Consider the following 14,103-nt stretch of genomic DNA (forward strand, 5'->3'; position numbering starts at 1 on the left):
GTCGGCCGGCTGCAAAGGGCTCCTCGGCAGGCTCTCCGGCCGGCACCTTGCGCACTCCGCCGGCTCCCGGGCCCTCAGTTCCCGCTCGTCTCGCCGTAGGCCGCGACGACATGAGCAGCAAAGAAGGTGGCGTCTTCGGCGGCACTGGGCGTTATTTATTCAAAGGGGGAGGATCTCCGTCGTGTTTGTCGGATTTTCCGCTTCTCTTCACCCCTTGAGGGATGCCCTCGCCCCTTGCAGGCTCGGGGAGGCGGCGGCCCCGGTGATTTCCCGGCCACATCGGTCCTATCGACACCTCTCTTTTTACTTAAACCCTCGAGCTGTCATTGTTAATCTTAGTTCGGTAGTCGCTCCATCTTGTGCCAGATCAGGGAAGCCATTGGTGGAGGCCTGAGCGAGGGGAGCTTGAGGTTCGGGGAGAAGAGGCTGGGCTGCGTTTCTGCGAGTCCGCTGGGAACGCCTGTAAGGCGAGAGCCCCGTGGACGCCGGTTTAAGAGGAAGGAAGGGGTTAGCTGACGTTACGTTTTGTCCAGTCTCGTTGGTGGAAGAGCCCTGTCCAACTTTTTTCTCCTTCTCTACATAAGGATCAGGAGGGTTCAGGAAAAGGAAGCATGACAATTTCCCACATAACCAGAGGAGAGAAGGGAAGGATGTTAATTCATCTTCACCTGTGATGTTGGCCTTCAAATGTAAGTTCTCGGTGATGGAAGTTGGCGAAGGGAAGAGAACTAAAGAGGTTGTAACAAGGACGGTTAGACGTGCTGTGCGCGCGAGCGCGCGCACACACACACAAACGGCCCGTCATAATTAAAAATGTGCGTGTGCGAATCTTACATTTCCTGGAGGTTGGCTGTGGTGCTAGGTCTGCCATTAAAAGTCGCGATTACCGAAGTCTTGACTTTTTGTTTTTTCCATTACAGTTATTACAGTTCTACGGATAAACAGTTAACACCAGTCACGCCATATAACTAAAAATTATTGTGTGCTTGATATGTAAATAAATGTCAGCTGTCTGTATATACACATTATAGTTAATGAACTTCTAGGCATGTGATGGTTTTGTTTCCTCAGCTGACTTTTTTTTTGAATATTTTTATTTATTTCTAGGAGAGAGAGAGAGCGTGAGCAGGGGAGGGTCAGAGAGAGAGGGAGTCACAGACTGAAACAGGCTCCAGGCTCTGAGCTGGCAGTCAGCACAGAGCCCGACGCGGGGCTCGAACCCACGAACCGCGAGATTATGACCTAAGCGAAAGTCGGACACTTAACCGACTAAGCCACCCAGGCGCCCCATCCTCAGCTGACTTTTGAAGACAGGGACTACGTTTTTGTTTTGACTCTTAACATTTTGTACAGAGTGGAAACTCCTCTATGAGGAAATCACATATGTACGTGTTATTGTATATACTGTTGGCGTATATAGTGTTAATGCGTATGTTAAGTGTTTTTTCAGTCTTCTTTTTAACGAAGTTGCTCTTCGTTTCAAAACAAACCCTAAAACAAAATTCTCCCTCCTGGTATCTTCCACCCACCGTCCTATACCTTACAGGTTTTGTTGTTCAGGAACCTGAAAGGACCTGAGCCCCGGATTCTAACTTGCAGTCATCTGAAGGCTGGATTGGGACTGAAGGAGCCAAAGCAATTCACAAGTTAGGCTTTCTGCCAACCGCTCTCACTCCCTCCATGGTCTCCTCCATGGTGCCCCTTGAGTGTCCTGATGTTATTGCATCTAGCTTCCCCCAGTCAGAACAAGGAGGAAGCTACAGTGTCCTTGTGCCCTGATCTCAGACATAATAACACGGTCACTTTTTCTACCTTCTCTTAGAAATGAGGCAGTTTAAAAACTGCTTCATATTTAAGGGAAGGGAATTTGTTTCCACCTCTTGAAGGGAGTCTCAAATAATTTGTGGGCATAGTTTATTTTATTCATTGATTCATTCATTCTCAAGTTAGTTAACGTACAGTGTTACGTTGGGTTTGACTCCTTAGCTTTAGGAGTCAAACCCAATAATTCATCTCTTAATATGACACCCAATGCTCGTCCCCAAAAGTGCCCTTCATTATTAATGCCTGTCACCCATTTAACCCACTGTCCCCGCCATCAACCCCTCAGTTTGTTCTTTGTAATGAAGAGTCTCTTATGGTTTGCCTCCCTTTCTGTTTTTATCTTATTTTTCCTCCCCTTCCCCATGTTCATCTGTTAAGTTTCTCAAATTCTACATGAGTGAAATCATATGATATCTGTCCTTCTCTGACTTATTTTGCTTAGCATGATACTCTCCAGTTCTATCCACATTGTTGCAAATGGCAAGGTTTCATTACTTTTCATCACTGAGTAGTATTCCACTGAGAGAGAGAGAGTGTGTGTGTATGTGTGTGTGCACACCACATCTTTTTTTCAAAAAAATTATTTATTTCTTTGTTTTTATTCTCAAAAAATACACTGTCTTGGCTTTGGGAGTAGACCCCAGTGATTCATCACTCATATTGAACACCTGGTGCTCATCCCAACAGGTTCCCTCCTTAATGTGCGGGCATGTTTCAAAACCACCAGAGCACCCACAGCGAGCTTCAGCGGTATAAGACCACTTGTGATTGAGTGGAGAGTGTGCTGATACAACTATACGTATACAGAGTGGAAAAACTGCACTGGGCCAACTGTTCCCCATCCTGATACACTCTGATGTCTCCCATACAGAGCTACTTATTTCCAAGCACATGTTGCTTTTGTATGTTTCTGTCTGCCTTTTCACACATTCTTTAAGCTTGGAGCTGCTTCTCATTGGATTCCCCCATTGTCCACCCAGTGAACTATGGTTTTCTTCAAGACCCTGCTCAAGTAGCTTCTTCCTTTGAAGCCTCTATGATTTTTCTCTCAAGCAAATTTCTTGACCGGCATTGCATTTACTCATTATCTCTTCATCCATTTAGTCATGAAATATTGGTTGAGCATCTACCATGTTCTAGAATGTGTTAGGAGTGAATAAGAAGAATGCGGATCCTGCTTTCCTAAACCCTTACAGAGATGTATTGAGTATTTTACTTATTTGTTTACATCTTTGTCTTATGCTGGACTGAGCTTGAGGGTAGGAATTGTCTTATTTAACTTTGTATTTGTAGTATTTAGTTCACAGGGATCATTAATATTTACGATAAGTAAAAACTTTTGATTGTCTTGAAATATTAGGCAAAATCCGAGCTTAATTATTATCTCAGTAATAAAAGGACAGATGTCTTCGGTCCTTGTCAACCTGTTATTTGGTTAATAGTTTATTCAAGTTCTGGGTTTTTTTTAATTTATGCAAAGTACATCTGGGTGCTCCCTATAGGGCAGGCAGTTTGCTGGGTCTTTGGGGTAACAATGCTTCTGGAATAAAGTGCTTATTAGGAGTTAAGTGGTTATTAGATATTTCAGTGACTAGGGTTTGGAAATTCAGAAATTTCATGTTGATGTCATTAAAAGTTATAAACTTTAATTTTTTAATTAAAGAAATTCAATTTTTTTGAGGAAGAGGTAATATCGCATGTGGTTAAAAAAAAGTGATTAAAAAGGTTATGTAACTTAAGCAGTTGGAAGTAATTTTTTAAAGTCTTGTGTGATGGTTCTGTGATAACAACCTCATGTTTACTAGATGAGGTATTTTTTTTATGGTATATACTTCCTATTGTGAGACCGTGACTGGCGAAACCCAGTGAAAGCATATGTGTGTTCAAAAAAGAATATTTTGGTTACTAGCAGTCTGTGATTTCCAGGTACTTCAAAAGTAAATGAGATGACATGCTCCTCATTTTTATAGAGTAAATAATAGTTGCTTTATTATGCCTAATAACAATGTTTGATAGGCTCAAAGTATAGATTATGCATGCTTATGGTTGTAATACTGTGTTCTTAGCATTTCAGCAGGAACTTGATGCAAGACACGACAAATATGAGAGACTTGTGAAACTCAGTCGGGATATAACTGTGGAAAGTAAAAGGACAATTTTTCTCCTTCATAGAATTACAAGGTGGGTAAATATCTCTAAAATTTGTTACAGTTGCTTACACTTGGATATGTGTTGTATATATACTTTGTAATGCTTTATACTTCAGTGGATAGCTAGCTGTTAGAAGATTCTGTGATTTATTCTATGAATACGGGGATTGGAGGATGTTAGCAGCAAGAAGATTTTAAGAATAAGTATTTTAATCAGAATAGGAAGAGAAAGGTTTTATTTTTTAATGTCTGTTTATTATTTTTGAGAGAGGGAGTGAGTGTCAGTGGAGGAGGAGCAGAGAGAGGGAGAGAGAGAATACCAGGTAGGCTCCGCACTGTCAGTACAGAGATCGATGTGGGGCTCGAACCCATGAACCCTGAGATCATGATGTGACTCAAAGTTGGACACTTAGCTGACTAAGCCACCCAGGCTCCCCAAGAAGGGAAAGTTCTTATTTTCAGAGCAACTAGGAATTTTCTGTTGTTAACAGTGCTCAGTGGTATAGCTACTGTTTGTAAAAATACTAAATTTCTAGTGGTTGACTAGAGCTTATTACGTTAAAGCTTTACTTAGGTGTTATATGCAAAATTTCAATATAGATAAATGTGGAAATCTGCTTTAATTTATCTTCCCATTCATTTTCCAACTCCTTGCAATCTGCTTTTCTGCCTTACAACTGTTGAAATTGCCCTTGTACCTTGATATTGTTAAATCTAGTGCATACTCTAATTTTACGCTTTTGCAGCATATAATACTACTGACTACTTAATTTTTTGAAAGTTCCTTTTCCTGCAGCTCTGAGACATCTTTTCTTTGAAATTCCTATCTGTAGGATTTCGTTATTTTTATTTTTCTATGTAGGCTCTGTATATATCCTAGATTCCTTGGTTGTGTGTATGTAAAAGAAAACTGCTTAAATTAGCCCTAAGCAGAGGAGGAAAACGAATTTTAAATTTTTAGGAATTTCTTATGAATGCAGCTGGGTATCTTTATCTTTCATCCTTGTTTGCTTCCTTTTTCATTTAGTCACCTTTCTTTGCTTTTCTGTTTTACATGAGGTTAGAAAGTGCCCACCATGGGGCACCTGAGTGGCTCAGTCAGTTTAGCATCCATGCGTTCAGGCCCCTTATCAGGCTCTGCCTGTGCCGACATCGGGCTCTGCTGACAGCTCAGAGCCTGGAGCCTGCTTTGGATTCTGTGTCTCCCTCTCTCTCTGCGCCTCCTCTGCTCACGCTCTGTCTTTCTTTCTCCCCAAAATAAAATAAGACATTAGAAAAAATTTAACAAAACAAAACAGGAAAGTGCCCTCTACCCCCAACGTAGGGGGAGAGAGTGTTACAAATGCCCCTAGAAGGATTTATACTATATATCTTATAAAGTATTTAAAGAAGTCCAAATATAATTTGCCATTTTTTATTATTGAAAATATTACTGAAGTTTTCTATTCACTCATTTGCAACTTTTAAGATAACTAATAGTTTATTATATTAAGTGGATGTGAATTTGCCATATGTAGATTTATTGGAATGTGACACTGTTAACCTTTTCTTTATCTTAGTCTGACTGTAAACTTTTTGCTTTTTTTTTTTAACAAGCTCTCAGCTTATATTATGGAAGGAATATAAACTATTTTTGAACTTGAGCTTATGGAAAGAAACAACACTGTTTTGATTAATTATGAATAGTTTTTCAATACAAATTAGAATTTAAAAACAATTGACATCAATATTCATCAGTTTAAAGAAATAATAGAACTGTGGCAGGGGATCTTAACATTTTAGAAAAAGCCATGTTATTATGTAAAGTTATTTTGTAAGTGTTTCTTTACCAATAAATTCTTATTATAGTGAACTTAGAAAATAGTAATCTTTAGAATAAATTGTAGAAAAGTAAAGATACTGAATGAAAGAAGTCAGTCACAGTACCAAAGAAAGCTACTGTTACTGAGCAGATTTCATATTTTATGCACTTTTGTTTTTTAAAGCTCTGTGCCTAATGTGGGGCTTGAACTCATGATGATCAAGAGTCGTGTGCTGTACTGACTGAGCCAGCCAGACACCCCAATTTTCCTTTTTTTAAGTTTTATATATTTTGATTTGATTTTAAAAAAAAATCTTTTTCCTTTTTTTAAATTCAAATTTTAGTTAACAGTGCAATATTGGTTTCAGGAGTAGAATTCAGTGATTGATCACTTACATAAACAGCCAGTGCTCATCACAACAAGTGCCCTCCTTAGTACCTACCACCTGTTTAGCCCATCCTCCACCCACCTCCCTCTGTCAACCCATAGTTTGTTCTCTTTCATTAAGAGACTCTTGTGGTTTATTTCCCCCCCCCCCCCCACTTTCTATATGTTCATCTGTTTTGTTTCTTAAATTGATTTTACATATTTTTTTAATGTTTATTTTTGAGAGAGAGAGAGAAAGCATGAACAGGAGAGGGTCAGAGAGAGAAGGAGACATAGAATCTGAAGCAGGATCCAGGCTCTGTACTGTCCGCACAGAGCCCAACATGGAACAAACCCCACAAGCTGTGAGATACCTGAGCTGAAGTTGGACACTTAACCAACTGAGCCACCCAGATGCCCTTGATTTTACATATTTTTAATAAATGTAATAAAATAAAACTGTGGTTTTGAGTTAGAAGCATCCAGATAGAATATTAATTCAGTCCTATGTTTATTGATATTTAGAGAATTTCAGTTTTTCACTAACAATGCATCTGGCTGATATATTGATTGTAGTGCTCCTGATATGGAAGAGATTTTGACAGAATCAGAAATGAAATTGGATGGTGTTAGACAAAAGATCTTGCAGGTAGCCCAGGAGCTCTCAGGAGAAGACATGCATCAGTTCCATAGAGCCATTACCACAGGTAAGTCCAGGTTCACTTCAGTGGTAACTTTTTTTTTTTTATTAAAACTAGTGTGTTACATGATTTATGTGTGGGTTGCATTAATTTTAATTGACACTTGGTGAAATATTATTATTAGCCTTAAAAATTGGGACTGCTGAATAATGATGTAAAGATAATTTAAAAATGTTAAATTGGCTTTGTTTTTCTAACTGTAGAATAGTCATTGATAGATTTTAATGAAGTAGTTGGAAAAAGACCTGACAGAGTAAACTTTATTTATTCTTGAGTGTAGAGGGTGTATTCAGACAGGGCACATCTCATTTCCTACTACGGGCATATCTTACTGGTGGCTCTAAGTTTCAGTTTTAGTGGGCTCATAAAAGGGAAGGTATCACCTAGCCAGATGGACCCAGACATCTCACAGTGTGACTCCATAGTGGAATTTTAAGAGAGTACTGGGTTTTATATAAACACAAATTGCTTCAAATATACACACATCAACTGCATAAATAGTTAACGTGCTTGGTTCTTTTCTCTTCATCCTTTTTTTAATGTGAGTTCACTGACGGGAGAGGTACTATATAATTAAAGAAGACAAAAGTTGATTCATATTTACACAAGTATGTGAAATTATATGTTCTATCAAATAGCAGATTCCACTGAACTCAAGGCATTTCATCATGAGAAATGAGTTTATGTGGTACCTGGTCAGTATAGATCTAATTGTAGTGTGAACATTTATAATTTCACTTGTTTTCAGAAATGGCAATCTGTAATATGTTCAAATGTCTTTGGTTGTTGTTACCCAGTGATTATATGTACAGTTGACCTTTGAGCAGTGCTGTGATTGGGGATGCTGACCTCTTGCAAAGCCAGAAATCTGCATGAAACTTTTGACACTCCCCAGACTTAACTGCCAGTAGCCAGCCATTGACTGGAAGTCATACTGATAATGTAAACAGTTTATTAACATGCATTTTGTATGTTATATGTATTTACTGTATTCTTACAATAAAGAGAAAAGAAGATATTTTTAAAAATACAGGGAAATGCATTTATAGTTCTGTACTACATTTATTGAGAAATCCACGTATATATGGACTATTGCAGTTGAAACCAATGTTGTTCAAGGGTTACCTGTTAGTGTATGCGTATTTTTAATTGAGGTATAACTGACATATAACATTATATTAGTTTTAGGTATACATTGTACGTATTGTGAAATGATCACTAAAATAAGTCTAGTTAACATCCATCACTATACAGTTATAATTTTTTCTTATGAACTTTCAGGATCTATTTTCTTAGCACGTTGAAAGTATGCAATATGGTATTATTAACTATAGTTGCCATGCTGTGCATTACATCCCTAGGACTTTAGAAGTTTGTACATTTTGAGTCCCTTCACCCATTTTGCCCATCTCCCACCTCTGGCAATCACTTGAAATGTCTTTTGATACCAATGAAAGAAAGTACCTGCTCACCTCAGTTAAAGCTGGGGTGTGTTACTAGAAACTGAAGTGATAATTCAAACAGTTGTATGAAGACTCATTAGAGTCTTTTCTATCATTGTTACTTACTTACTATCAGATTTATTTTTTTTAAGTAATAGTGCACATAATGAAAAAGGTTTAATGAACTCCATCTCTGCTGTCATGTGGCATGACCTTGACTATGACAGATCGGCAGGGCTGGGAGAGAAGATCTGAGTATCGGTGAAATGGGTAAAGCAAAAGCTGAAACAAGCCTCGTGAGGAAAGCATGATAATATGTTCATTATCTTATAGCAGAAAAGATGTTTAAAAATGACACAAGCATTGGGGCGCCTGGGAGGCTCAGTCACTGGTTGAGCGTCCAACTCTTGGTTTTGGCTTGGGTCATGATCTCACAGCCCCATACCGGGCTCCGTGCTAACATTGCAAAGCCTGCTTGGAATTCTCTCTCCCCCTTTCTGCCCCTCCCCTACTTGCCCATGGGTATGTGCATGCTCTGTCTCTTTCTCTAAATAAATAAATAAACTTAAAAACTTGGGGCACCATGGTGGCTCAGCCCATTGAGCATCTGGTCTTGGTCTTGGCTCAGGTCATGATCTCACAGTTCATGAATTGAGCCTGTGTCAAGCCCTGTGTGGGGTTCTACACTGACCAGGCAGAGCCTCCTTCGGATTCTCTCCCTCCCTCCCTGTCTTTGCCCCCCAACACCATGCTCATACTCTCTCTCAGAATTAACAACTGAAAAATATGACACACGCATTAACTGCTGAAGGAAAAATGTATCAATTGAATTTCATCAAAATTAAGACATTTATCAGAAGTCTTATCTTCTGATTTATCTTTTTTTTTTTTTAAGTGAAAAGGCAAGCTGAAGTCTGAGAGAAGACATTTACATACATGCCTTGGATAAAAGATGCATATACAGAATCCCTGCAAATCAACAAGAAAACAAGCAATTTTAAAAATGGACGGGCTCCTGGCTGGCTAGTTGGTGGAGATTCTTAATCTCTGGGTCATGAGTTGGAGTCAATGTTAGGTGTTGAGATTCCTGTTTTAAAAAATGGACACAAAAACTTGAACCGGGGCCTCATAAAAGTGAATATTCATATGGCTAAGTGGCTAAGAAGTGTATGAAAAGGTGCTGAGCATTATTCCCTAGAATGATGCAAAGTAAAGTTAAATGTAATACCATTTACTCACTGGCATGATTATTATAATGACTGATGATTCCCTTTTTTTTAAATTTTTTTTATTTTTATTTATTTCTAGGAGAGAGAGAGAGAGAGAGAGCATGAGCAGGGGAGGGCCAGAGAGAGAGGGAGTCACAGACTGAAACAGGCTCCAGGCTCTGAGCTGGCAGTCGGCACAGAGCCCGACGTAGGGCTCGAACCCACAAACCGTGAGATCATGACCTAAGTGAAAGCCGGACGCTTAACCGACTAAGCCACCCAGGCGCCCCTTATGATTCCCTTTTTAAAATTTATTTTTATTTATTTTGAAAGAGCAAAAGAGCAGGTGGAGGAGGGGCAGAGAGAACGGGAGATGGGAGATAGAATCCCAAGCAGGGTATGCGCTGTCAGTGCAGAGCCTGATGCAGGGCTCAAACTCACGAATTGTACGATCATGAGCCGAGCCAAAGTCAAGAGTTGGATGCTTAACTGACTGAGCCACCCAAGGGCCCCTGATGATACCACTTTATTATTATTATTAGAGAGAGAGCAGGAGCAGGGGAGAGGGACAAAGGGTGAGAGAGAGGAGAGAGAGAGAATCCCAAGTAGGCTTGATCCCATCACCCTGGGATCATGACCTAAGCTGAAATCAAGAGTAGGGTGTTCAACTGACTGAACCACCCAGATGCACTAAGACTGACAATACCACTTTAAAAAACTTTGACAGTATCCAGCTGAAAACATGCTCCTACTGTATGATCCCTTTTGGGTATGTACCCAATAAAAGTGAGGCTTATGTCACCAAAAGGCAAAGGCCAGAAAGCTTGTAACAGTCATAATATTCTAAAACTGAAAAATGACCCAGACATCCATCAATAGAAGAGTCGATAAATATATGATGATGTATTTGTACGATGTAAATACTATGTAGCAATAAAAAACGATAAACATGCATACCAGGAAGTATGAATCTCACATACGTTCTGCTAGGTAAAATAAGCAGACACAAAAGAGTATCTACTGTATAATTCCACTTATGTGAAGTTCAAAAAATGGCAAAATAAATGTAGGGAGTTAGAAGGCAGGGTAATGGTTATCTAGGGGTGGAGGCTAGGGCAGGTGTTTTTGACTAGAGGCATGAGGGAACCTTTTGGAGTAATAGAAATGTTTCCTGTTTTTAGCTGGGTGCTGTTACATAGTTTGTACACATGTAAAAAATCGTTAAGTTAAGCATTTAAGGTTTATATTTAAGATTTATGCAGTTTATATAAATTACAACTTTTTTTTTTTTTTTTTTTTTANTTGTATTGGGAGATCACATCAACAATCTCTTCAGGGCAGGGGCACCTGGCTGGCATAAGTCAGAAGAGTGTGTGACTCTTGATCTCAGGGTTGTGAGTTTGAGCCCCATGNTGAAAATATGTGCCGTGTTTAGTAAAAACAGCATATAAAAACCATTCATATTAACGATGTTCCTTGTCAGAATCCCTTTGATGAGGTTTCTCTTGGGCACCCTGACATTTCTAGTTGTTAGGCCTGGCAGATGATGTTTGTGGTAACGTTTGCCTTGTTCTGTTTGTATCTGCCTGAAGTTTGTATCTGCCTCTTCCATTGGAAGTGGTTTGGGGAGGAGGTAAGCTTACACATCCAGCATATTGACCTTTGTCAGTTCTCAGGGTTGACTGGAATCCAAAAGTGGCATTTCCAGGCCACCAGTATGTTGTAGGTCTTTTCATGGATATAGATCCAGAGTGCTGCTATTTATCATTTGTTGATACGTGACTATTGTCCCGCCATGAGAGTCTCAGTGACTTAGTGCTTTTGTTTCCTCCCCCAGAGCTGGAGGAGTAGCTTTGACCACACTGGAGACAGGTCCATGGCAGGCAGGTCTCGGTCACAGTGGCCCTGCTACGTATACATAGGTACGCGTGTATCATCTCAAGGACTGTACCAGGTGTGGAGTTGGTAGTGGGGAGCACGTTGGATCTCTCTGTTTCTAGAAAGTCTTTGATCTGAAGAAGCAGTATGGTCTAATGTCTTACTGCATCAAAGTAAACAAATCACATTCTGCAGCTTCTAAACATCCTGTTGACTTGGGTAACTAAAGGCAAGAGTTTGAGTAACTTCCATAAGCTTGATCATTTTTCTGTCACATCACACAGTAAGCCTATCTCGTAAAAATTCATGGGAATGTAATACATATAATAAAAGCTGACTATCCTGGTCTTCACTTTGATTTCAGTCCATGCTTAAAACTTTTATACTTCTGTAAAAACTCGTATATTTTCCTCATAGTGTTGGTGCATTGTCATGTGATGATGTATTTATTTATTTATTTAAATTATTTATTTATTTTAAGTGTTTCATTTCTGAGAGAGAGACAGCGTGGGCAGGGGAAGGTCTGAGAAAGAGGGAGACATAGAATTTGAAGCAGGCACTAGGCTCTGAGCTAGCTGTAAACACAGAGCCCACCACGGGGCTCGAACCCACAAACCATGAGATCATGACCTGAGCCGAAGTTGGACACTTAACTGACTGAGCCACCCAGGCGCCCCGTGATGATGTATTTAGATTAAATTTCTCAATTTCATATTAGCAAGGTTAAGCTCTACTAATCCAGGCAACTTGAAGTTTTGGTGGGACCTTGTATATCTGCTTGATTTGACCCCGTAATCTATTTGGTATGTTCTTCATCCATCCCTGAGTAAAGTGTAAGGAAACACTTTAAATAAGAGTGAGGATCATGTGAATAGTGATTTGAAAAGAAACCTAGAAAGTTGCACTTGGCTCATAGAGCAAAACAAAGAAATGCACAAAAAAGGCAAAAGGGACATTTCATTGAGTCAGTAGAGTGTTTCTTAAGTCAGGAAGGAAGCACTGCACTCTTGGAAAGAATTTAGGTAGGGCATTAATAAAATGGGAGCAATCTTTAGGTTTTCCCACTTCAGTGTATCACTGAGGGCCATTTTAAGCACCATATTTCATTTTAGGCCCCTGTTTCTTCTTTGTTTAAAAAAAAATTTTTTTTAATGTTCATTTTTTTTTTTCTTTTTTTTTTTTTTGAGAGAGAGGACAAGCAGGGGAGATGCAGAGTGAGAGGGGGACAGAGGATCTGAAGTGAGCTCTGGGCTCATGGCAGAGAACCCTATGTGGGGCTAGAACTCAAAAACCGTGAGATCGTGACCTGAGCCAAAGTCAGATGTTCAACTGATTCAGGGGCCCCTTTGTCAGTTTGGAAGATTACCTACTCAGGGATTAAAATTTTAAGGGTTCCCTATATCTCAGTTTTCTATAGTAAGTCCATAAAATGAGGTTCTTTATGTAGAAACAAAGTTTTGGGTTTTTTCCCCCCTTAAAGTTAAGGAATAAAACAGTTCAATAAAGAGGTATCTGGGACTTAAATTTTTACTGACAGATATTTTATTTGATAAAATAAGGTTATTTATAATTAGAGTAGCATTAACAATATGATGCTTCTGAATAGCTTGCTGCTTGTAATTGTTAAATGCTTGTTTTGGTGTTACTCCAAATAGTTGTTCTTTTGACTCGAAGATAAAACAATTCTGGCATCGAACTAAAGGAGTTCTGTGCTTTTCCTCATTAAGAATAGTGCTAATGGCATGCAGAGCATTTCCCTGAGGGATACTTGTGTGAGCTCAAACATCGAGTATCCTCCTAATAATTGAACAACAACAAAAAGTTAGGTCTGTTTTCTACACATTTCTTATCAGAGTAGATTACAGATTGTCCCAAGGGATGGTTGAACAAATGAACAAATAATTAGTTGCTTGAAATAAGTCACTTAAAAAAATGTTGGGCTCTGTCATGTTTTTGTTTTCTGTTTTCCTCCTGTTGAGAAATTAATGGTTGGGGGAAAATGTTCGCCATCTTTAAAAAAAATGGTTTAGTTTATACCACTCTGATAGTAATGAAAACGGTTATTTAATTTTGAGACATTTTGGTGCACATAACTTTAAGTTCAGACCCTAACTAATATTTTACTTCTCTTATTCAGGAATGTGAATGATGTGTTAAGTGGATGTTTTATGTCAGAGGCTTTTTTTAAGCCATTGTTCTTTGTGATCCTTGCAGTATTCCTAAGTTACAGATACTATATTTACTGCTAAGTAAGTGGGGAAATTGAGTCTCACAGGGTTTAAGCGGCTTGCCCAAGATATTACTTTAAGATACAAGATAAGATTGGTTGCTTACCATATGGATTTAATTTACCTATTGACTTTAATTTTTTTGTGTGTTTATTTTTGAATGAGAGAGAGAGGGAGAGAGAGACAGCGTGCATGCAGGGGAGGAGTAGAGAAGAGGGGGAGACACAGAATTCAAAGCAGGCTCCAGGCTCAGAGCTGTCAGCGTAGATCCCAATGCAAGGCTCGAACTGTGAGATCATGACCTGAGCCAAAGTTGGATGCTTAACCAACTGAGCCACCCAGGCCCCCCAGTTATTTCTTAAAGTAAATCCAGAGGTAGAGTTTCAGGAAGGACATCTCTTTATACCACAACATACTTTCTGGTTTTGTGCAGTGCAGCTAGGGGACAGGCTGCAAAATTATGTTACTTTGGAGATGGGGAGACAGGAGAGCTGCTTTAAGTCC

At 39.3% G+C, this 14,103-nt stretch overlaps 1 protein-coding gene across 1 annotated transcript in view; it reads left to right on the plus strand.

Annotated features, from left to right (window-relative positions):
• Window positions 1-6: 6 nt before the first annotated feature.
• TSNAX (translin associated factor X) overlaps window positions 7-14,103 on the plus strand; it is a 30,198-nt gene continuing 16,101 nt past the window's right edge. Inside the window, exons 1-4 of the mRNA XM_077751642.1 lie at window positions 7-126; window positions 585-689; window positions 3,891-4,005; window positions 6,719-6,849. Of these exons, the coding sequence (XP_077607768.1) occupies window positions 111-126; window positions 585-689; window positions 3,891-4,005; window positions 6,719-6,849 (367 nt within the window). The 5' untranslated portion in view covers window positions 7-110. The remainder of the gene's footprint in view (window positions 127-584; window positions 690-3,890; window positions 4,006-6,718; window positions 6,850-14,103) is intronic.

The sequence above is a fragment of the Crocuta crocuta genome, unplaced genomic scaffold, assembly GCF_008692635.1.
Source record: "Crocuta crocuta isolate KB4526 unplaced genomic scaffold, BGI_CrCroc_1.0 scaffold59, whole genome shotgun sequence".
NCBI lineage: Eukaryota > Metazoa > Chordata > Mammalia > Carnivora > Hyaenidae > Crocuta > Crocuta crocuta.